This window comes from Barbus barbus, assembly GCF_936440315.1.
Source record: "Barbus barbus genome assembly, chromosome: 6".
Taxonomy (NCBI): domain Eukaryota; kingdom Metazoa; phylum Chordata; class Actinopteri; order Cypriniformes; family Cyprinidae; genus Barbus; species Barbus barbus.
In genome coordinates this window covers 29,785,194-29,810,884 of record NC_136734.1, presented here as the reverse complement: position 1 = coordinate 29,810,884, position 25,691 = coordinate 29,785,194, and the positions used below count along the sequence as shown (strand labels likewise).

Genomic DNA, 25,691 nt, shown 5'->3' with positions numbered 1-25,691 from the left:
GGTATTGAGGGTGGAGAGAGCGCTGTACATTCACTCCCCCCACCTACAATACCTGCCGGCCGGGGACTCGAACCCGCAACCTTTCGATTACGAGTCCGACTCTCTAACCATTAGGCCACGATGCGTAATATATATAAAAAATTGGATTGTAGTAAATGTAGGTATATCCTTCCATCGGTCCAGACGAATGGCCCAGGGCATTCTAATTAATTCTAATTAATTTAGCATGCTCCAGCTCAGTGCAGCGGCTCAAAAGCGCTCGTCAATGTCAAAATGTTTGAAACAGCCAATCAAAGTGTAGAAGGCGGGATTTACTGTTCACAGATGCTGAGCTGCGCGCGACTTGAATGCCAGCTGAGGTAAGATGTAAGCGGCTAAACATGACAAGACAATTCAGCAATATTTGCCAACCGTTTAGTTAAATAACAGACATTAATTTTTAGGAATGCAAACTATTACTGGCCTTTTCAAATGTCTCATATTTTAATGCCATTATTCGAATTGTCACTATGTAGGCTATAATGCAGTCGACACGAGATAAGAGTTCTTGCAAATCTGCTTTGTTCCGTGATTTTACGCGTCTAAGAAAATGTTTAAATATCTATAAAAATCATTCTCAATCTTACTCTAGAACACTGTAAATCTGAAGACTTTTGCTTTCGAGTGATTTATATTATAGGCCTAATAAAAATATAATTTGCTTAATAATTCACACCCATTAGCACACTGGTAGTTAAAAGTTTGAAATAATTAAGGTTTTTTATTTATTTATTTAGTTATTTGAAAGAATATTGAATTTATTTGATCAACAATACAGTAAAACAATAGCCAAATATAATGAATTATTACACTTAAAATAGTGGTTTTCTATTTAGGATGTTTTAAATGTAATTTATTGTTGTGATCAAAGTTGAATTTTCAGCATCATCCAGTCTTCAGTGTCCCTTCAGAAATAATTCTAATGATGCCTAATTTGCGGTTTAATTATCAGTTATTAATAATGGTTTTATTATTGGTATAATGGTTCTCAGTTAAAGAACCGCATTTATTTGAAATATAAGTACTTTGTAATAAGTGTAAATATATTTACTGTCGCTTAAATCAATTTAAATCAAAGTCCCTTTTTGTATTCTATAATCTTTGATTTAATACAACATTGTTGAAGAAAAATATTAATTTATATTTTTAATCTTACCCAAGACTGAATGGTATCACATTTTCCACAAAAATATGAAGCAGCACAATAGTTTTCAACATTGATAATAATCAGAAATGTTTCTTGAGCAGTAAATCAGTATATTATAATGATTTCTGAAGATCATGTGACACTGAAGACTGGAGAAATGATGCTGAAAATTCAGCTGCACATCACAACAGTCAACTATATTTTACTACGTATTCGCATAGAAGACAGCCGTTTTAAATTGTAACATTATATATTTCACAGTACTGTTTAGTGTATTTTTCATCATCAAAATAATTTGTATACTCTTCTCCACAATTGGAGCTCTATTACTTATAATGATAGATGTCAAGCTCCTGCAAAAGGACAAATACTGTATATGACCAATAGAAAGGCCTATTAAAACAGTCCACATTCTGCACTATTTAAGTCTTCTGGACGATACCAGAGCATTGTGTCATTTGGACTGATAATATTGGTATTTAACTTTAGTGATATTAAACTGTCCCTTGTAAAAATTCTTTAAAATTATTTACTATTTGCCATATACACCAGAAAAGACAAATTATAATGTCAAGATTATGCCACTCATTTATGGTGTGGTGTGGACGGGGTTTGGTGGGTCGCTCTGTGCCAAAAAGTCCAGGGCCACTTTTTGGCCCCAGTCCGTCCCTGTATACATCTATATGTATTGATGTGGGGGTCAACATCAATATTTTTTCAGGGGGCCCCCAATCCTCTAGCTACGGCCCTGACTACAAACACTGTTTTTGTCCCATGAGGCAGAATAGTTTCAATACTGTAATGAATGCTATCAATTCAATCACTGCATTGTTCATTATGGGACAATGGGATCTCCCTTATTTATTATGGGAGATGACTTGAAAAACACAAATAAACCATATATCGTCGCAATCGCAAATCCAAACTCTTCGTTTTTTTTCTGTTTTCATCCATATCATATATTAGGAAATTCATGGTGCAACTTTCTGCGCGAGAGCGCCCTCCTCGAATCTGAATGAACACACTAACTATGTGAATTTACAGATAAAATGATATGCAAGTTCATGAAAGGCTTTTATTTTGTTATTTCTCATCAGACATTTATTTTCATATTATTTGGAAATTCTACATTCAGTATTACTGAACATTTGAAGTCATTTTCATTTTATCAGACCGTTTTTTAAACATTTGTATTATTTAAAATGTATTTATTTATTCGTTCGTTCGTTTATTTATTCATTATTGACAAAGAAACTGGCTTAATAAATGAATGCCACAGATCGCTTTTCCTTTGATCTCAGTTTTTACACGCTATTACCGCGACGCTTAGTATATGCGCGCACCACAAAATAACGCGGCGGCTAGAATGACCGTGTTTTTTAAAGTGGAGGCTGGCCTGACTGCAGTGAATAACGCACCGTTTCCATCCAACGAGTCAAAGAAAACAAAATCGTCATTTCCTGGTAATAATGCATTCCTATTGGTCAGTGAGCTCAGTTTTGCCTGACAGTTTGCCTGCACTGAACCAGGGGCCTGTACCATGATGGTAGATGAACAAATTCAGAGTTATAGGATAAGTTTTGAGTTGACAAATCCAAACCACTCCAATCTGGCTTTGTCGGTACCATGAAGCTGATCATCAACTTTCTCTGTCAACTCAGGCTTAATCCTGAGTTAATGGAGCGCGTGCACATGAATGTGACATCAGCTGCGAACAGCCAATCACACCACAGCGCAAGTGTGATTTACTTCTCGCGAGAGCCAGCGAGATTCAGAACTATTTTGTTAAAGGTTAAGAGATTAAAGAATATGAGGAATTTAAACGCATTTCCACTGAAGTACTTGTCCATGAAAGAGGACAAATAAAGGAAATTATCTTGCTCTATAAGTGCAGTCACAAGTTAAACTTGTGAAGTTAGTTTATATAGTTGATAATATATAGTGATAGAGACTCAAACATGTAAGGTCACATTTTAAAGCATTATCTATTGATTCTACCACTTATTTATATTACATATGATCTGTATATATTAATATTTATTTAAAATGAATGCTTTATAATAATTGTTAAACTAAAGGTGCTTGTGTGTAATGGAGTAATAATAATATAAATCTTATAATAATTATATAAATCATACGTAAATTGTAATTATCAGTGAAGCCAGACAATTTTGTTTCTTTTTTTTACGGTACTTCATAGTGACCTTTAATTTGTAGAAAGAGAAACTGGGGGAGTGACTTTTTTTGTGTCATACATGTGTCACTTTGCTCACATCTGATTGGTCCAATTTCAGTTTGCAATCTCTAACTCAGAACATAACCTGCCCCAGAGCAGGTTAGCCGTGGAGTGTAAGTTACTATGGCAATGAACTCAGCTAAAAGCCAAGCCACTTTCATGGTATCTAAAACCCAGGATTGGTGCAAACTAAACTGAAACTTACCTGGCTAGCCAGCTAATCCGGCTTCATGGTACAGGCCCCAGGTTAGCTTTCCAGCATAAGAAGCCACAGTGACTGAGATTGATCTTTGTTAAATTTGCTTTATGGAACCAAATCATTTGACAGTGAGTCAGACTAACTGAAATAAGCCTGGCGTATTTGGTAAACTTGTTTTATGAAACAGGCCTCGAGGTGTTAGAATTCTGAAGACACATAAGTTAATTTATGATTTGCTGTCTGTCTGAACCAAAGAAATAAAAGCGATCATATATTGTATAGTCTTCTCGTTTTCTTGATTTACTGTGAGTACCATGTTTTTATCAGTGCTTTAGAGAAAATACTATTTTGACAAGTGTCTAACAGCATAATCAGATGTAGTTTTATTTTTAGTAACAGTAATAAAGCATCATACATTATATTTTACAATTAATTGCATGCCATTTAGCAACCAGCATCCAGCATTTATCAATATGATATTCCCATATCGATGTAGCCAAGCGAGAGTAGCATTATAACAGAACTTTTTTAACTGTATCTAATGTGACAAAAAAATAAAATAAATAAACAGTGTTGATACTTGTCTTTCGTTAGCAGTTGTTCCAGTGGCCTCATTCCACTTCCATGGCTTTCAGACCCACCCTGCTTCATACTATATGTTAATAAATCGACCTTAATAAATCTTTAACATTAGCTCATCCCTGAACATGACTTCTGTCGAGTCCCATCGGATGAAGAAGACAGTAACTCCCATGATTCCACACTCAATCACTGCATCATCTTTGCTTCTTTGTTGTTAATGTAATTGACTTTTGGCCCCATGCATCCGCCTTCCATAATGACTACACAAGGTGGACAATTTGACATATTTCTGTCACACAATGAATCTTTTTTACATTTATATTTTAGTGATGTTACATTTGAATTATAGTGATGTGTCTATTTTTATCAGTCATTTGGGTGAGTGAGAGACCTGGCAAACCACATGATTTCTGTCAAAGAGTGTGGCTCGAGAGCTATAGGTTTCTAACCCCTAGGTTATAAGAAAAATAGGCTACAACATACACTATAGTGATCCATAAGAAATGCCAAAAGTGGCAAACTTTAAAGTGGAAACCATGATTAGAACATTCAGATTAAACATTCTAATATAAATTCTGATATGAATTTGATTTTGACATTCAAATTACTGGCACAATAGTAAACGGCTTGAAACTTTTACTGGGAAGAGCCAGAAATGTGATACAAGTGAGAACAATGAACACTGTAGTCAGAACTGAGGTGAAGGTGGTGATCAGGTGGAACTGCAGGCAAACCCAAAACACCTGCCTTGTAGGCTATTTCTATCCTGCATTTCCTGGATTTACGCCTTTGCGCATTGCTTTTATTATTAAGCTTGTTGGCCTGAATCTCAGCCTTTTAAAAGGCTGGCTACTGAATTTTTCCCACAATTGACACCACATTGTTTTTTGTATTTTTAAAGGTATAACTATAGCATATACCTAATCTTGATTTGTTGTTTGTATTTGGAATACTATTAATTGTATGCCTGATACTAAGAAAAAATGTTAAAAACTATTTAAAAATAAAAAGAATGTTAAAATATTTCTAATTAATAAATTATCTCTAGTTTGTTTCTAGACTAAAATGAAGTGGGAAGAGTAGCATCATGTCGAGAGCAGTCAACAAGGCTGATATTTCCCAAAGTCTAGCAGGAGAGGACGTCTTTCAGCTAAAATACTGCGGAGTTAAATAAAATATAGCCTAAGTAAGATTACTGTTTCAACACATCTCTCGGTAACTACATAGCCTAGCTTCATTCAAAGCGGAAAAAAGCATAAAGAAAATTAGAATGGTTACATTTAATTTCACATATGAAATATTGTTTGATGGTAATTTGTTTATTTTAAAATAAATGACCTTTGATTTTTAGATAGTCCATCTATAATCCGATTGTTTAGGTAATTGCATGAGAATGTTTCTATTGCAAACAGTAATAATTTCTATTTATGTAAAGGACAATTGTTATAATACTGTGACTGGCACAGTCATTAGCTAGTTAGCAGATAATTAACTAAGTCATTTATCTAATTATCTGTCCATTTACTACTGGCAAACATTAGCCTTTTCAGGCAAAATAATGATAAAACTTACTTTAGAATTTTTCACAAAGTCCTCCTGAGTTCTATCCAACTGGCAAATTTTGCACCAGATTTATTATTCTTTAAAGAGATTTTTGACAGTTTATGTATAAGTTAATGTATTATTTGTCTATATTGACATTTCAAAAAGCAAAATCTTTAGCCTATAGGAAACCACTTAACACTTCAGTCATGCTCACAGAAGTTTAAGTATCCTTTTACTTAGTCAATCAATGAAATTTACTCTAAATACTGATATGGTAACTTTTACTTTAATTAGAAAGTTGACCAAAAAATATAATTTTATCATTTTTATAACCATAATTTTCCCGCCACCGCTGTAATTCCAAACCATTTAATTGATTACAAAAGGGGAAGTTCTGAAGCATTATAAAAGTATAGTCCATACAAGTTATGTACTGCATTCCAAGTTTTTAAAGTTCGGCTATATGAATTCACCTACCTTTACAATCTAGCTTGACACCCATGGTATCTATTCACTTTTATTAAATACACAAGTTTGAATATTAATAATAAATAATTATAATTATTTACAGTTATATAGTGCTTTTCTAGGCACTCAAAGCGCTCTACATTGTGAGGGGGGATCTCCTCAACTACCACCAGTGTGCAGCATCCTGGATGAAACGACGGCGGCCATAGTGCGCCAGAATGCCCACTACACACCAGCTTACTGGTGGAGAGGAGACAGAGTGATGAAGCCTATCAGTAGATATGGGGATGATTAGGAGGCCATGATGGTCAGAGGCCGATGGGCAAATTTTGGCCAGGATGCCAAGTTCACACCTATACTCTTTTCGAAGGACATCCTGGGATTTTTAATGACTACAGAATGTCAGGACCTCAGTTTACAGTTTACTGTTCTACAGTAATGTGTTTTTACAATAACCATCGCAATAAATGGATAAATTTAAATCAACATGATTCTTAATCTTGGTTCGTAGTCTTGATTATAGTCTAAAAATCATTATATTTAAGTTAACAACTTTATTAATCCCACAAGGGGCAATTCAAGTAGGGTAGCAGCATCACACAGCAAACACAAGACATCACATAGAAGATACAAAAAAATAAATAGAAAAAAAAACAAAAAAACGACATGCTTCATAATTCAATTCTTCTTGAAAAAAATAATAATAATAATAATACAAATAAAAACAAAAAACACCTTAAGACTTTGAATTACAAAAACGAATAGCCTCTGGAACAAAGGTAAATTTATATCTATTAGATAAACATTTAATGCTTCTAAATCTTCTTCCAGAGGGCAGTACTTCAAAGTAAACCTTCAAGGGATGAGAGTCATCTCCCGTGATACTACGAGTTTTCCTTAACATTTGTTGCTCGTAGAATTCTGCTAGACTCCGCAGAGGTACACCAATAATTTTTGAGCAAGTCCTAACTAAGGTCTGCAAACGATTCTTGTTCCTAAGAGAGAGTGATGAATACCAGCATAAAAAAGAAAAGCTCAAGATATACTCTCAATAATATTCAGCTGCAAAACCAGTCTTGTTTTCAAAAGTAGGTTTAAGCATTTACTTTTTACTTTCAAATACATTTTACTTTCAAGAAGTTGGATTAGAGTAGTAACATTTTTGACGTACTTTAACTTAAAAATGTTAAATTCTGTACTTTTACATGCATTATGGTTTTTTCAACTGCTTACACACATTTTCAGAACTTTGCTTCCTTTTTTTAAAGCTTTACACACAAATCCAAGAACTGCACACACAAAATGCAAATTCCTTCACAGAGAACTGTTTGTTATATTTTGCAAAAAATAGGTAACACTTTACAATAAGGTGTCATTTGTTACCATTAGGTAATGTATTAACTAACATGAACAAACAATGAACAATGCATTTATTATGATGTTATTTAATGAAAATACAGTTGTTCGTTGCTTATTCGTGTTAGTTCACAGTGCATTAACTATAATGTTAACAAGCACAACTTGTGATTTTAATAATGCATTAATAAGTACTGAAATTAACATTAGCTAAGATTAATAAATGCTGTAGAAGTGTTGTTCATTCTTAGTTCATGTTAACTAATGAACCGTATTGTACCTATAAGAGTCAAAGGCCTAAAATTAGTGTATGGTTTTGCAGATTTGGTGTGTAGTTCTCGAGTGTCAGGTTTCAGAAATTGTGTGACAAGTAAAGATTTTGTGTGTAGGCAGATGAAAAAAAATGTAATAAACCATATAATTCAGTCACTTGGCAAGAGCACGGGTGAAGCGAGAAAAACAGCGTGTGTTGCTTTAAGAGAGGGGTGGGCGTGGCTTCGGGCGCAGTGACCTCACTCAGCGAGGTAGAGTTTCTGTTCAGTTGCGTTACTAAAACACCTGTAGGCGCTCAGTGGGGAGCAATCGATTACGTGAGTTTGCGGAACCACTTTTGGGTCAATTTAATAACCACATTTATTTGAAGTTTGAACTGAACTGAGGAGAGCAGCGGTAGGGCTGGTGTACCGAACATGGGGCTTCTTGCGAGTCGGGATGTGTTTTCGTGGCTGCTGGTGGCCTCTGTTTTCCAGGTGTCGAGTGTGCGTTTGGCGCAGGCCAGTTACCTGTGCACTGCATACCTGAACATTTCCTACACAATCCCTGAAACAAACCAAACCACTTGGTTTCGAGAGGAGATGGGGCTGTATGGGCAAGACTCACCCAAAACTTCTGTAGTGGGGAACGTGTATTTAGCCGATCCGATCTATGGCTGTGAAGACGACACCTTTTACCGGCGACCGAACGACTCCAGGGGCTGGATCGCCTTAATCGAGCGCGGCAACGGATGCACTTTCACCGATAAAATTAATGTCGCGGCCATGAACGGAGCTGCAGCTGCTATTATTTTCAACGACAATGGAGCAGAAAATCGGGTCATTCAGATGTCCCACCGAGGTAAGTGACCCAACGGGCTTGTATATGTATGCGTGTATATGGCTGTATCTCATTATTCTGATCAGTTCTGGACTCAATTAGTTGTCAGTTGTACTCTAACCCGGGCGTTGTGTGTTATGTAAGTTGTGTAAACTTGACGGCTGATAGGACCTCTTCTACGCGGAGGAGCGCAAACTGCTCACTGTCCAGGATTTAATAAGAACTGGACTAGAATCGCATTTTAGAGCTGATTTTTAACGCAAAAACCCACTTACTGAGCCTTAGAAGGAGAAATTCGCTGACTCAATTTCCTGAAGACGTCTCTGATGATCTGTAATAAACGTGTTTTATCACGTCATGTCATAAAACTAAAGGGTGTGTGTATATGTAGACTGATGTGTGGTGATGTTTTAGTATATAAGCTTATAAAAATATAATATTTTTAATTATTTTGTCATTTTAGTACATACATTTAAACTAAATGACGAGAGAACTGTTGCCTTGTCAGCTAGCTATTTCAGTTTATGTAAAGTAACGAAATGTGTTTTTATTGTTTTAATCATTTAGATGGTAGACTGCGATATTATTCGTCATGCTCATCCAAATAAGTTATTTTCCTATCATTTGGACTTTAAAAAGTAAGAATTCAGAGCTCACGTCTCGTTAAGCAAACTCACTGTGTCTCGTGCACGACACAGGTTTTCTTAATTTCCCCTCACTTAATTTAAAACGTTTTTTTTTTAGGTACGTGTTAGTAAACACGTTTGATGATCCTGTCTTTCCTTCTCAACCAGCAGGTTGCCAAGCGCTACGGTGCGTTTTGCTTTGCGCAGGCGCGCTGCTCGTGTTTTCAGTATTCTCTCATCTCTGTGTGTTTCTAGGCACGAGCATCGTTGCAATCATGATTGGAAACTTCCGTGGGATGGAGCTGGTCCAGCTGCTAGAGAAGGGCGTGCCCGTTTCCATAGCAATAGAGCTTGGGAAGCAGCACGGTCCCTGGATGAGTCACTATTCGGTGTTTTTCGTCTCTGTCGCCTTCTTCGTCGTTACTGCTGCGACTGTTGGATACTTCATCGTTTACTCCGCGCGGAGACTGACCGGCCTCAGACAGCAGAACCGCAAACAGGTACAGCACACGATTTAGCAGCTGATTACAACAGTCCTGTTAATGTACTGTGGTATCCACAGATTCAAGTAAAATCATGTTATGGCGGTAATTACGATGCAATACAACTCTATAACTTCATTAGACAGTAGACTACATCCTTATAGACAGAAATAATAAAACTAGTGAGTCAATAAGAATGACTAGCAAAACAAGGAGATTTTATTGTTTTACATTACAAGTGTTAATTGAAGTAACAACTTTTGCATAAACTATGGTTACCTTTGTAAATTATTGTAGGTCCTCAGACTTACACTGCCATTCAAAGGTTTGTGATCAGCAAGACTTTTTAAAATAATTTAAAGGGATAGTTCACCCCAAAATGAAAATTCTGTAATTAATTACTCACCCTTGTGTAATTCCAAACCCGTAAGACATTTCGATATTAAAATATTTTTGATGAAATCCGAGAGCTCTCTGACTCTCATTAGACAGCAAGGGTCCTACCACAGGAGAAGAATCGTTTAATAAAGTTATTTTAGCTTTTTTTGCACACACAAAGTATTCTTGTAGCTTCATAATATTACAGTTGAACCATTGATGTCACGTGGTATTTTTGGTACCTTTCTGGACCTTGAACATGGTAGGAACCTTGCTGTCTAAGGAGGGTCAGGGAGCTCTCGGATTTAATCAAAAATATCTTAATTTGTGTTCTGAAGACGAATAAAGGTCTTATGGGTTTGGAATGACATGAGGGTGAGCAATTAATGACAGAATTTTCATTTTTGGGTGAACTATGCCTTTAATACACTTTTTAAGCAAAGATGCATTCATTTTATCAAAATTACAGCACAGCATTGTAATGTTACAAATATTTTTATTTCACTGTTCTTTTGAACTTTCTATTCATTAAGAATCTCAACAAAAAAAAAAAAAGTGTCACGGTTTCCACAAAAATCTTAAGCAGCAACACTCTCTTCAACATTTACAATACTAAGAATTATTTTTGAGCACCAAATCAGCATATTACAATGATTTCTTAAGGATCATCTGAAGCCTAGGGGAATGATGCTGAAAAATCAGCTTTGCCATCACAGGAATAAATTACATTTTAAAATATATTCAAATGGAAAGCAGTTATTACAAATTGTAGTAATATCTTACAGAATTACTGTTTTTATATTGTATTTTTTTATCAAATAAATATAGCCTTGGTAAACATAAGAGACTTATTTTAAAACATTTAAAAAACCCAAACAAACAGTAGTTTACTGGTTTTATTGTAGTATATAAGGTTTTGGAGTTGAAAGTGTGGTAACCAAAGAGTGACAACCACTTCAAATACAATATGAAGGAAACATAGCTTCAACAGTTTTAGTGTATTTACAGCATAGGAGGATGTGAAATGGTCTCACAATTGGCATGGCTGATGAGAAAACTCTGGAAGGTCTATAGAATGTGGGGTTGTAACTCATAGAGACATTGCTATATGTTGTTTATAAGCCGAAGCATTTAAAGCCAGTCTTTCCATGAGATTTGCTTCTTACAATTTTGTGGTCTAAGGTTAATTAAGATTTGAATGATGTACTTGCACCTCAGCTGGACATGTTTATTAGGAACACTCCACTTTTTTTGAAAATAGGCTCATTTTCCAACTCCCCAAGAGTTAAACAGAAGAGTTTTACCATTTTCGAATCCATTCAGCCAATCTCCGGGTCTGGCGGTAGCACTTTTAGCTTATCTAATCTAGGGCTGCAACAACGAATCGATTAAATCGATAAAAATCGATTACTAAAAGAGTTGGCAACGAATTTCATAATCGATTCGTTGTGTCGCGCGACGCGGAGACGTTTGATTATTAAAAAAAAAAAACTTTAGTTGAGCGCGGAGCGAACACACTCGGTCTCTCTCGCGCACGGGTGCTAGCAGAGTTCGGCGCCTCATAGACAGGGCGGAGCTAAAATAAAAAACGAGCGGAGGTAGAGGAAAGATACATGGGAGGCAGAGAAATCCGTGCGACCCAAGTCATCCAAGGTGTGGAAGCATTTCACACTAAATAAACATAAAAAGTGTGTTAACTGCAATGCAAAGTGTCTGAACAAAGTAAGTGTGTGTGTGTGTGTGTGTGTGTGCATCTGCGAGTGTGTGCGCCTGCAGTGTAGTGTAGAGAACAAGTTCTGACATTCAAACAAATCCTGTTAAATTTTCTGATTTGTATTGTTCTTTATTTTTTATAAATTATTTATTGTTCTGCAGGTGCGTGTCTACGTCGTTAGGTGCCCCCCCCCTACCAGATGTCTTGCGATAGGCTTGTTTTTAGTAAATTTCTAACTGCATCTGGCGTATCTTGGCATGTGTAGTCAGCTACCTAGGGCCGCTTACTTCTCTTCTTTATTAATTTTAGGCATTTTAGGGTGATCTAAATGACAAATGTCGAGAGCGCATAATGTTACGCGATCATGTAATGCGCGAGCACGCATCTATCCACTCGCAAGCGGATTTCCTTCACTCGCACAAAACTGGACGTGTGCTTTTAAATCTACATTGTTCTTTTATGAATTGGCTCGGGTCTCACTCAGATATTGTGTGTATGCTCAAACGTTATCCTCGCATCACTGAAGACCAGAAAAGCTTTTTTTTTCTAATTCAAGTGAAGAGTAGGCTTTTCTCACTTCTCTAGTTATTAATTTTATTAATACTTATTTTAGTTAAGTGCTTAAATTGTAAATATGCATTTATAAAATTATTTTATGTAGTGCATTTGTATTTTGTTGTTTTTGTATATAGTTATAGAAGCATATCAACCAGGTTCCAGAAATAATCACTAAGGCTGCTTCTGAAATAAGTGGGGGTGCTCTCTTAATGCACATTTTCACATATTTTGTCCCTTCTATTGCTATCAATATGCTGATACTTCAAGAGCGAATCCTGCATAAATATGCAGATGTCATTCCGAAAACTTTGTAACACGTGTGTGTGTGGGCAAAAAACAAAGTTCTACATTTTAAATGGATTGCCTAGAAAGCTTGCAAAGAGCGCTCATAACCAATAAAGCTGTCACTCTTTGTTCATCGCGATCTCACAAAGTTCTGTGAGGACCAATGAATCTCACACTGTGCAATTAATAGCCTATATAATATAGGCCTATTAACAATCATGTATCCAACCCCTCCCCCCGGCCACCCTCTTTTGAGGCAGTGCCCCAGACTGGCCCCCCCATTTAAAATGCTCTAGACACGCACCCTGTTGTTCTGGCAGCTCAGGTGGCACTTTATTAAAAAAAAAAAAAGTCTATATATTTGGCAGATATAAAGCATACATGTGTATGTTTTTTGTGTTAGTCCATTTTATTTTTATTTTATTTTATTATTATTATAACAGCTCTGGGATGTTCAAGGAGCAATGTGTTTGTGCACTTTCTAAATATTTTAGTTCTGTTTTTGAATAAAGGGTTGGAAATGAATGCCTTGTTTTTGGGTTTTTTATCCGATTCATCGATTAATCGAAAATATAATCGACAGATTAATCGATTATTAAAATAATCGTTAGTTGCAGCCCTAATCTAATCAGATTCCATGATCTATGCTAAGCTGCGCTAAAAGTGCTTCCGCCAGTCCCGGAGATCGGCTGAATGGATTCGAAAATGGTAAAACTCTTCTGTTTAACTCTTGGGGAGTTGGAAAATGAGCCTATTTTCAAAAAAATTGGAGCGTTCCTTTAAATAACATTGTTGTGACAGTTGTGATCAGACTTTACCATTTATCAAAGTTGCCGTCTTTGATATTTATAGTCAGTGTCATTATTATTACAGGTGTCATTCGTAGCTGTAACAAGAATAGAAAGGCCATTGACTTTGGTTACTCATTTAGGCAGACGGTAGTTGATCTGCTTTGCAAGCGATTGTATAAACAGGAGAGTTACTAAATATGAATTTCAAAACCCAAATACTGACTGTGTGAACAAGTGGTGATTTTACAAGACCTTGTTTACCACAAAAGCATAGTTTCACACTCCATGCTTGCTTGTTCATTATTCCGGTATAACTAGTTTATTTATTTTATTTATTTAGTCATTTAGCAGACGCTTTTATCCAAAGCGACTTACAAATGAGGACATAAGAAGCAATCAAAACCAACAAAAGAGCAACAACGTGCAAGTGCTATTACAAGTCTTGGTTAGCCTAACGCAGTACAGATAATTATTATTATTATTGTTATTTTTTAATAAAAAGACATAGATAAAATACAATTAGAATAGATAGTGCTAGAGTTAGAGGGTCAAGTAAAGATGGAACAGATGAGTTTTTAGCCGTTTCTTGAAGATGGGTAAGGATTCGGCTGCTCGGATCGAGTTGGGCAGGTCATTTCAGCAGATGGGAACAGTTAATGAAAAAGTCCTTAAGTGTTTTTCTGTGTCTTTGGGATGGTACAATAATTCGTTGTTCACTTGAAGAACGCAAGCTTCTAGAGGGCACATAAGTCTGAAGTAAAGAATTTGGTTAAAGGGGTGCAGAGCCAGTGGTGGTTCTGTAGGCAAACATTAATGCCTTGAATTTAATGCGAGCAGCTATTGGTAGCCAGTGCAAATTGATGAACAGAGGCGTGACGTGCGTTCTTTTCGGCTGATTAGTTGATCTGGTTTCACATTACTGGGTTCTGAGGTCATTCTTTTTTGTAGCCCCATCACTGTATTTGTATGAGTTTGGTTCTAAAGTGGTATTAGGTCCGAGTTTAGTATCAAGGAAATGTTTGATTTTGGATAAAGTTTAACTAAAATCGCAATCTGTTTCTCTTTCCATTGTCAGAGATTATGCACACATGGAGAAAGACTGGATTTTTTTTAAGTGGCAACAGATGAAATTATACTGGGAATGTTTCTGAAAATCTCGTTTCTCAAAGGAAAGTACCATGGAATATTTAATTATACGAAAGCCAAAAGACATTATTGTGCTCAATCATTCGGAAAATCAGACCTTTGTTTCTGAATATGTTGCTCAGCTTCTCATCTGAGCTCTTGTCATTGCAATACTGCTGTAACACACTATTGGCCGGACCTCCATCTAACACAACAAATGTCGCCTATACACACGCATTTCAAAGTTCACCAATGTCATTTCCAGTCAAAACGCATTTCTCACTACAGAACTTGGATTGCTGACTGATCTAGAAATTTTAATTAGAAATTGCTAAATATCTCTTGGGCATCAGTGATGCATCAACGCTTCTCTAAGAACACATCTTTTTTTAATTTCTTTTTTTTTTTGCCTTTATTATGATAGGACAGTGAGTAGGGAAGCGAAGGGGGGGAGACAGTGGGATGGGATCAGGAAAGGTCTGAGAGCTGGCACTCATACTCGGCACGTCCCAAAGTGCATCGTCACTATGTCAGCACACTGCCCATGAGGGTGTCAGTGCCAACATAAAAGATCTTTGATCATTGATACATTCAAACATGGTGGTGTTGTTTTTTAATTGATTTTTGTCTGTAATCACTAGCTGTCGCAGAGCTGCTAAAATTGTACAGAATGCGGGCAGCACAGACCTCTGCAGGTGACCCATAACAAAACGGTCAACCACAGAGGGTCCATGTCACATTCCTCTTTGTGGCTACCTGTAGCCACCTGCAGAAATTAAGGCTTTGATGTTGGCCATCAGTACTGCCATTGGAAGTGAACACTAGAAGTCTTTGCTCCCTCCCAGCATTTACAGCTAGCAAATGTGACCGTTGTGCTTCCTTCACAATGAGGTACAAAGTCATTTTCTAGAACCTTCACCCTCTATTTTCCTATCCGAGCTGCCTACCTCCTCCCTGATCTGCTGAGGCTTTTACAACTTTTAAGAAACAGCTGAAGACACGCCTCTTCTGCGAATGCCTAACTAATTTACAGCTGTGAAGGTAATTCCTGTAACTCGTAATATAAATCAGAAAGTGAAATCATATTGTTTTTCTTTTCTGCATTATAATTCTGCTTTAGCTTGTGTACTAACCATTGTATACTTTAAACTTCAAATATTGATATAAGTTGCTTACAGTGTTGCTTGTCTACATCTGCTAAATAATAGATTTATGTAAGTGAACATGAGTTGTAGATGTATATAGTTGCATGTATAAAAGTATTTATTAAAAATCTAATTCTTTAGTTAGAGGTTTGTGTGAGGAATAAAAATGACTACCTTCTCCTAGACAGAGGGTGAACTAACTCCAGGGTAAGGCTAAAAGCAGCCAAATGTGTTAAACATCATAAACCCATCTTTTTAGGCAAGAACCATACATGGGTGTCATGTAGGCTAATACAATATGTTTAATGGGACTGAATTTGTATTTAACGTAATTACAATTTAATAAAAACATTAGAAATTGATAATTATATAACATTTCCTTTCCACGGTTATTCAACAGCGAATAAATTATAGAAAGTGACATTATCATTAACTTTGATCTATGGCGAGTTTAAGCACTCTCAAAAAAACTGTCGTTATAATCACTGAAGCTGTATACACTCTGAAATGAATCTCTTACTTGCATTGTACGTAAATCTGCGCTTTATGATGAGAAAATTTGAAGGAGTCTGGAATTCAGTCAGAGAACGCACGCGCACTCAACAAAACTGATAAGTTTCAGTGATTACTCATCTGAACACCTCTCATTGGCCATTGCATTCCTAAGCTCAACAGAATTGTGTGATTGGTTAAAATGAGCAACACTGTAAAAACGCCTAAAATGAAATATGGTGCAACATGAGCAGATCTTAATTTAATGACACAATTGACACTATTCATTTTCACTTTGTTAGCAACAGACACAATAGATTTAGTTTGTTTGTGCAGGGGCATTTTTGCCCCAAGTTCCCATGGCTATGGTCTTACACACGCTCTGCCTATGTTTAAACTTGCTTAGAATTGACTGTCACAAAAGAATGTTGTGATTTATATTCATGGAATTTCATATTCACTGTGTGACTCATACTGTATGTTTTCAGATAACACTGGTTGAATGGAAAAATCTGAAAGAGCTCCAAGAAATACAGTTTTAAAGGCCTGTAAGGTGTGCAAAGAAGGTGGACTGTCACGATTTTTAGATTTACTTTTTGCTGCAGGCGAACAGTCAGATGTCAATCTATTCAACATGTTGGCAGACCAAACAAATAGCTTGAGACAGTTTATTAGAGTGAGTTTGTTATTGTGTCTCATCTGATGGGCATTATTATGATTTTTATTTCCTCACTAAGACCTTCATGTGGTCTTGCGTGAATGCATGAATACTGTTTGGTATCAGTCGACCTTAGTCAAAATAGCGCCAGTTTTCTTTTTTTTCTTTTTTTAGTAAAGAGTGAAAACAAGGTTGTGAGGGATAGAAGTACAGTCTGTTCAGAAGATTGTTGGTCAACATACCACTTGTTCAGCTGAGGAAATATCTTTCTGAAAACTCATTCATAAAACATTTATGAAGGTTCAGTGTTGTGAAAATTACCTGATCTATGACCTTTATGAAGACTGTAAATGTATCTCACAGCATCGTTTTCTTCCATATGTGTATATATGTGTGTGTATATATATATATATATATATATATATATATATATATATGTATATGTGTATGTGCGTTATTGTTCTATTATATAAATTATATATATTAATTTCAAATATTGTAAAAAAATCAGTTGTACTAAAATAATCTTTGGAGCCATTTACTCAGAATGTTTTTGCTTTAAAAAACGCAGACAGGGGAATGAAGGACAAATAAGGTCTTGAAACCCTTTTTTTTCTTTTTTTAGTTTAGCTTCTTTTAACTGGAGTGCTTGGAACACCATGTCGTGCGAGATGCATAAAACGCAAGATGCAACCACAATGACCAAAGATGAACCTTTAGCATGTGTTTACATAGAAAAGTAGCACAGTGGAATGGAAAAATGCATTCTGTGTAACTGGCCCCTAAAGCAGCACCTGAGCAGACTTTGCTTTTCAGCATACCAGCTTTGATTATTAACTCCTTCAGATTTAAATTTTGAAATTGTTTTATGAAGGGATTTTTAAAAATAATTGAAAATCCAGATGCTTTGAAATTTTTACTACAAGGTGAATGTTAATTTTTATTTATTCCATATTAATTTGTTAATTTGGATCCTTTCAAATGTGTTTCTTCACTTGTATCTTAAGCTACAACTTTTATCAAATGTGATGTCAGTCACCACAGTGACTGGTGGACGAGACACATTACTTCCCACTGTGCTCTGATTGGTTTTCATTTCTCACCCCTTTTGAGCAGTGGGTCGAGGAAGTTTAACATGTAATACATTTTGGATTTGGTTTCAGTCTGATAGAGGATACATATTGCTTTGTGCCAGTACACACTTTACTGTCTGCCTGTGAAAAACACACACAAGGTTGAGAAGGCCTGCTGTTTAGTCCATGAACACATACTGGTGGATACACACACACACTCACCCCAGAGATCACTCACATTAAACTCTTAGTGGTGTGTGTGTGTGTGTGTGTTACTCGAGCCCGGCAGGGATGTTTTGTGAGGTCAAATACAACAATGTCTATTTAAACTCTGTATCTGCTGCCCTATGTTAATATACACAATCCTTTTTTGGAATGTCAGAAAATAGAGATGGACTATTTTTGGATGAAATATTTTTGACTTCTTAAAGAAGAGAAGAGTGTTTTTTTTTTTTTTTCTTCTTGCGTAAGAGGAAAGTCTCACCCCAGTTTCATAAGCATTCATAAAGTGGGGGGGGGGTTAACTAATGTATTGACATTCATACATTTTTAAGTGTGTCTCTAGTGTCTGCATTCTTGTTGCGGCCACTGTATGTGTGAATCAACTGAGTGAACAAGTCAGCAATAGTTCTGTGACTGTGGGATAAGTTTTTTTTGTAAAAGATAAATGTAGATGTCCCTTTATATTTACTTAATAATCCTGATCTTAAATGTTCTTTTGTTTTAGGTGTTTGTACAGCAGAGTAAACACATCTGAATATACTTTCTGTTGATACTCATGTTACAGTTCTACAATATTCATACACTTCTTGAAAAACCAGTTAGACCAGACCAAAAACACCAAGACGAGCACACATCCTGAGCTCTGTTTGTCTGTTCTCTTTTTTTTTTTTTTTTTTTTTTTTTTTTTTTTTTTTTTTTTAGAAAAAGCTGAAATCTGAAGCAAAGAAGGCGATTGGCCGGCTGCAGGTCCGCACACTGAGACAAGGGGATCAGGTACATCACAACATTTTGTGTATGCACATGTAAATGCAGACAAGTGAGCTTCTATTTAGATTTGTTTTTTTTGTTTTATTTGTGTTTTTATTTTATTTTTAGGTTTTATATATTTTATACGTTATGTTTATATTTTTATTTGTGGATTTGAATATACAAATAACTTGAACCGTCAGTTTGAGCAATGTTTTGATGATTTGTGCATGTGTGTGTGTGTGTGTGTTTTAAAGGAGACTGGCCCTGATGCTGATGCCTGTGCAGTGTGTATTGAGTTGTATAAACCAGGAGATGTATTATCAGTTCTCACATGCAAGTATGTCTGTCTTTCGTTCCATTCTGTTCTCTCTCAGTCACTGTTTTCACTATAAATCGGAATTTTTCCAGTCTTTCTGGTCTTAATGTTGCTGTACGGTGTGTTTGTTTGCAGTCATTTCTTCCATAAATCTTGCATAGAGCCATGGCTACTGGAGCACAGAACCTGCCCAATGTGCAAGTGTGACATTCTTAAAGCCCTTGGAGTTGAGGTGAGTTTTCACACGAAGAATGAAGTCCAGCGTTGCACTTCATAAATCTAGCAAATTAATCTGTAATCTTTTTCACATCCCTACAAGTTTATCTGAGACACAGAATCAAGTTAAAATAAAGTAAAAGAAAAAAAAAGACATTTATGAATTCATTTACTTATTTCAGCCATTCTTATCATTATCCAAGGAAGCAGGTAGCAAAGGAAAAATGCTGCCTTGAAAGAGGGACCAGATGGAGGCAGGATGTTATGTGTAAAAAAACTGTCTTAATGGATACTGCCTGATAAGATGTCAATTTTCAGGTTTTGGACACAGTCTTAATGCAGTAAAACAATAAGAAGATAAAAGCTGAACAGTTGAAATGCAAACAAACAGTTACTACTTCCTCTTCCCTCTGTTTCAGTTTAAAGTGTTAGCATGGCAATACAAATTCTGGAGAAACTGCAAAATGAAGAACATAATGTTACTAAGCATTGTGCATTATTTATTAAAAAGGATAAGGAGACAGTCAAATTATCTCTGTTCGTCATGTGGTAGGCAAAGAGGAGCAGATGTTCATAAGCTTTTTGGGTGAAATCCTGGTACCATGTGAGACAAGTCATGTGTATAGAGCGTTTGAGTTCTGACTCATGCGGAGTGTGACGGGGAGCAGAAGGTCATTAATGTTTATGCTGACTAATGTTGGGTGCTGTTGGAAGAGATATGGTGTTCTTTGGTCTTTGGTCACCTACATAAATGAAGTCTTTTATTGTGGCTGTGAGTGAAGGTAGATAGAGCAGTGACACGCCTCAGCTCAAAGTTTGTCACATGTTCAGCAGAGGCAATAAAATGCTTTTTCTGGAAAATACATATGCGTTATGAAAAAATGACAAGACAGAATTTACACTGCTGTTCAGTTGTTTGGCCTTTTTATTTGTTTTGTTAAAATACTTTTATTTAGCAAGGATGCAATAAAGTGATTAAAAGTGACGGTGAAGACACTGTCATGTTACATTTTTTACAAGATTTCTACTTCATATAAATGTGGTTCTTTTGACTTTCCTATTCATCAAATAATCCTGAAAAAAAAAAAGATCACGCTTTCCACAAAATCTTAGGCAGTACCACGGTTTTAGTTCAACATTATAGAATTAGTTCATTCCAGAATAAAAAATTCCTGGTAATTTACTCACCCCCACGTCACCCAAGATGTTCATGTCTTTCATTCTTCAGTCGAAAAGAAATTAGAGTTTTTAAGGAAAACATTCCAGGATTTTTCTCCATATAGTGGACTTCAACAGGGACCAACGGGTTGAACGTTCAAAGTGCAGCTTCAAAGGACTACATGATCCCACTCGAAGAATAAGGGTCTTATCTAGCAAAACAATTGGTCATTTAAAAAAAAAAAAGTACTGTATATACTTTTTAATCACATATGCTTGTCTTGCACTAGCTCAGCGTTGGAAAGGTGCTTTTTTCCTAGCGGAAGAAATCTTTAAACTATTTTAAGTTGTAGTAGTTTTTACTGTATTTTTGATCAAATTAATGCAGCATTTCGAAAAAAATTCTTCCTGACCCCAAACTTTTTAACAGTAATGTATATTATTGTCAACAATATACATTTACACATTTTATACAGCTGTGTGATTGAATATACAGATATGTGATTTAAAATTAAATTTAAAATAAAAAAAATTAAAGAGATACTCCACCCCAAAATGAAAATTTTGTCATTAATCACTTCAGATATATCAGATATATTCAGATATATCAGTTCCAAACCCGTAAAAGCTTAGTTCGTCTTCGGAACACAATTTAAGATATTTTGGATGAAAATCGGGAGGCTTGTGACTGTCCCATTGACTGCATAGTAAATTGCACTGCAAACAACGACATGGGAGTAAGTAATTAATGACAATTTTCATTTTGGGGTGGAGTATCCCTTAAATATAATTGTATAGTATTGACTGAAAAATTGCTACTTTTAATGTCTCTAGGCTATGATGGTGTTTGCCTTTCTGCTACAGTGAGACTTAACTGCTCACCTTGGTGAAAATATCTGACAGATTGGGCAGCGCACCTGTGGTGTTACAGTCTGTTGCCTGTACTATCCTTTATAAGTCTCTTTGATCCTGCTCCCATTCCAGCCGGAAGTTCAGCCTGACAGGCAGCATTCGACAGGGTTCGACCTGTGGGCCCATCCTTAACTTCCACAAGCAGAGATGTGAAAAAGATTCCAGTGTTTTGTCTCTTAAATGCATGTTTTCTTTGTTGTGTATTGCAGTGTTCTTGTTGTCACACTAGCTAGTGTTAACCATAAAACACATATTTAGATTATCATTAGATTAGGTGCATCCTCTGTCACGTATAAAGATTGCTCTCACAGAAACTGGACTGCTGCTTAGTCACCATGCCCTGCATATACAGGAAGCAGGAGAATTAGCTCAGTTTGCTCTTCCTCCTTTGCCAGTGTGTATTATTCATTCACCCTTCAAGTCCAAGTCTGTAATTGGAGGAAATGTCTAGGTTTTAGTTTTGAACATTTGTGCGCACACAAATTTGGCCCGATGTTTGCTGACATGTTCTTTTCTGAATTTCTCTCTTGCAGATGGATGTTGAGGAGCAGCCACAGATTTCAGTGACTGATTTCAGATCTTTTTCTACCTCTGAGGACCTGCAGAGTGAGACTGTGTCAAACACGCACAGTGAGACGGCATCCTCTGGATATGCATCCATGCATGGAAACGAACACCTCGGTGCTGCTGAAGCCTCACAAAATGGTATTAAAAAATTGCACACAATCACATTTCTCCCAATATTTAGGAACACTCCCAACTTGCTGTGATTTATATTAACCAAATTTACAGGAAGGCAGAGTATCTGTGCTGAATGTCACACATTAATGTTAACAGAGTCATAGAAACATTCATTTACATATACATGTTAGTTGTGAGTGTGAATAACAGAACACACTGGTGGAATTCTTTTTTTTTTTTTGTAGCTCAAAATTTAAGTACCTGTAGCCTTTCTTTAAAAAATGGTGATATTTGCAAGATTAGTGTGTTGTTTTGCAGTGATAACCACCAATCATGATGTACTCAAGTAATTAGTGTTAGGAACACTGTAAGTAAGTTACTGAAATTGTGGTCCTGGTCCCTCATGCACAAGGCAAACGTGACACCATCATAGAAATATACAGGTCTACATTGCTGAAAATGCAGAAATACTGCATGTTAAACACAACAGCTTGTTCACTATCACTGAATCAGTACAGTTGCATATTTAGTGGTGCTGTCTATTTTAAATTGAAATTATTTCATGTTATTACAGGTTGTTTTTGTATTTCTAAAAGTATAATCAGTGATTGCATTCACTCGAATTTAAAAAGTCCATATCCAGTAAATAATGTACTTATTTAAATGTAATCTACTGGTGAAATATACATAATATGTGACCCTGGACCACAAAACCAGTCTTAAGTCGCTGGGGTATATTTGTAGCAATAGCCAAAAATACACTGCATGGGACAAAATGATACATTTTTCTTTTATGCCAAAAATCATTAGGACATTAAGTAAAGATCATGTTCCATGAAGATATTTAGTAAATTTCCTACTGTAAATATATCAAAACTTAATTTTTGTGTAGTAATATGCATTAAGAGCTTCATTTGAACAACTTTAAAGGTGATTTTCTCAATATTTAGATTTTTTTTGCACACTCAGATTCCAGATATTGAAATAGTTGTATCTCGGACAAATATTGTCAGATCCTAACAAACCATACATCAATGGAAATCTTATTTATTCAGATTATGTATAAATCTCAATTTTGAAAAATGGACCCTTGTGACTGGTTTTGTGGTCCAGGGTCACATTATTTATTAAAATACATTTTATTGTAAATTCAGTTTACTGTGAAATTCACTACAATAAAGAGGCAAGACATTAATTTGTTTTGGCTCAAATTTTCATTAGCAATGCTGCTTTTCCCCCTCTCAGGAAGAAGTTTTTTTGTGTGTGTGTAAATGAGACAAAAATGCAATGAGTTGGCTTTGTTTTGCATTAAAATCTGTGATCCCAAAATCATGGGATCCTGGAAGGGAACGTTATATTGTTTTAATGCTGTATAATTCACTATTTAGACACTAATCGGCGTGTATACTAGTTTAATGCTTCCCTGGCATTTTTGGTTGGATGAAGTTGTTCACAGTGTACCTTCAATATGAAGATTGTACTGATGTGAAAATATACTTCTGGACCCAAAGTCTGTTGATCTGAATGGAGTGATTTTTGGTCTTTGTTTTGTCTGATTGGTTTTCAGGTGTGCAAGAGGAGCAGTTGGATGTGTCGCCTCACTATGACAATCTTGCCTTCGAGGGTGACATTCACGGCAAGAGTGAAGTCAGGACCTGAGCAGCACAGACAAATGCTGATAAAATGCACTGCACCGATGAATGAGGGGTTTTGATTTGAGGACTTGTATCAGAGCACTGCTGAGCCCTTTTCTGATTTTAGTTTTCAATTTCTGACTAAGTGCCTATAAATTCTCTCTCTCTCTCTCTCTGTGTCTGTCTCTGTGGATGATCACAATGATTTCTGGGTCAATCAGAGGTCATGTTTTAATTGTCTGTGGTTAATTTAAGGTATTATGATTTCTGATTCAGGGTTTGATTCCCACTGTGGTTGTCTTCAGGTTTTGAAACTCCCAGCCTTCCATAAGCATCATGATGAGCAGCTGTGGAGACAGAGAGAGACAGAGTGCTCCACCTGCTGTAAATCAGTGGATTTAATGCATACTATACCTTTCCCCTGTTTTATGGCTTATTAAATTATATTGTTCCAGTTTTGATGGAAATTAGATTTCAGAAGTACTGTGCCTTACACACACTTATGTATGTGTGCAAACGTATATCACTCACTGCATAGGCCTAGACATAATATGGGAGGTTCTAAAGGAATGAGTTCTCTTGATTTTATTATTTAAATAAGGGATGCAAAATATTTCTTTACTTTCAAACGAATAGTACAGACATTAATACTGTAAATAAAATATTTTATGAAATAGCCTGTGTGTGCGTGTGTTGTGATTACTCTTCAGTTATTAAATTATTTTTATAAAGTTAATTTCCCTTAACTAGTAGCTATCATATGTGTGTTATTCTGCAGATGATAAAATCAAACAAACCAAAAACGAATGAATCTACAACGCAACCCAGTATAGTCTGCTACTTGAAATCTCTATTATTGATCAAAAACACTTTACATAAATAGGAGCTGCTATTAATTTAATCTGAATCACTGAACTGCAATTTATAACTTTTGACAATGAACCAAGATCTACTGTTCTTCGAAATTTTTGCTATTGATGAAGCAGTTTGTTGAAGATACACAAGATGGATTGTAATCAATGGCGTTTCATAAAATGTAAAATTTAGTTTCTTTAGAATTTTAAAAATATATATTAAGAACATAATATAGAAATATTAACATTTTAAAAATGGAGAACGACCGGACTCTTTTTTTATAAATTTTTTTTTAAGATTCTCATCCCTATTTCTGAGGATATCTGAAGGCTTTAGCATGGTAGAAACTCTGAGCTCCAGGCCCCGGTTTTTCAAAAGTAATCCACTAGGATTTTGGATAACGGATTGGATCAAATCTTGAAAATGGGTTTTTCAAAAGAAAAAACGGATTACATAATCGGATTAGATCACGTAATCCAATCTTGGTTTTGATCCGGATCAAACCTTTAGTTTGGGTTTTTCAGAACTTTTTTGTAGGATTTGGATCACTTTGATCCAAAAAATCTGGATTAAACTGATCCCATCAGAAGGGTGGATTCGGCGTCGATTTCATGCCCAAAATGTAATGAAAACTTTAAAAATGTATCAAATAATACTATATTTGGATCATGCAGTATTTTACAAGATATCCTATTTATTCATAAGGTTTTAATTTTATTTGTTCATCCGTCAGGCTACAGTGATTAGGTAGGCTTTAACGTATTCAGCCTTTCAGTATAGGCCTACAGCAAAGTAGAAAGAGTTTGGCCTCATAAAATAATCCCCCAAAACAGCTGTCAAAATTGACCAAAAACAATACATTTTATTCTGTCACTAATTGATATATATATTCATTACAATCGAAAATATTTTTGTTTTTAGAATATTTATTAGTGATGCATGCAATGATGACAGAA

General features: G+C 35.8%; 1 protein-coding gene across 1 annotated transcript; it reads left to right on the top strand.

Moving 5' to 3' along the window:
• The first annotated feature begins 8,077 nt into the window (after positions 1–8,077).
• LOC306871492 (E3 ubiquitin-protein ligase RNF128-like) lies at positions 8,078–24,561 on the top strand. Its single transcript, XM_079419465.1, has 7 exons — positions 8,078–8,685; positions 9,546–9,790; positions 18,916–18,987; positions 19,218–19,300; positions 19,415–19,511; positions 22,099–22,270; positions 23,814–24,561. Exons 1-7 carry the CDS (start codon positions 8,262–8,264, stop codon positions 23,903–23,905), a joined length of 1,185 nt encoding a protein of 394 aa, XP_079275591.1. The 5' UTR covers positions 8,078–8,261; the 3' UTR covers positions 23,906–24,561.
• The last annotated feature ends 1,130 nt before the right edge of the window (positions 24,562–25,691 follow it).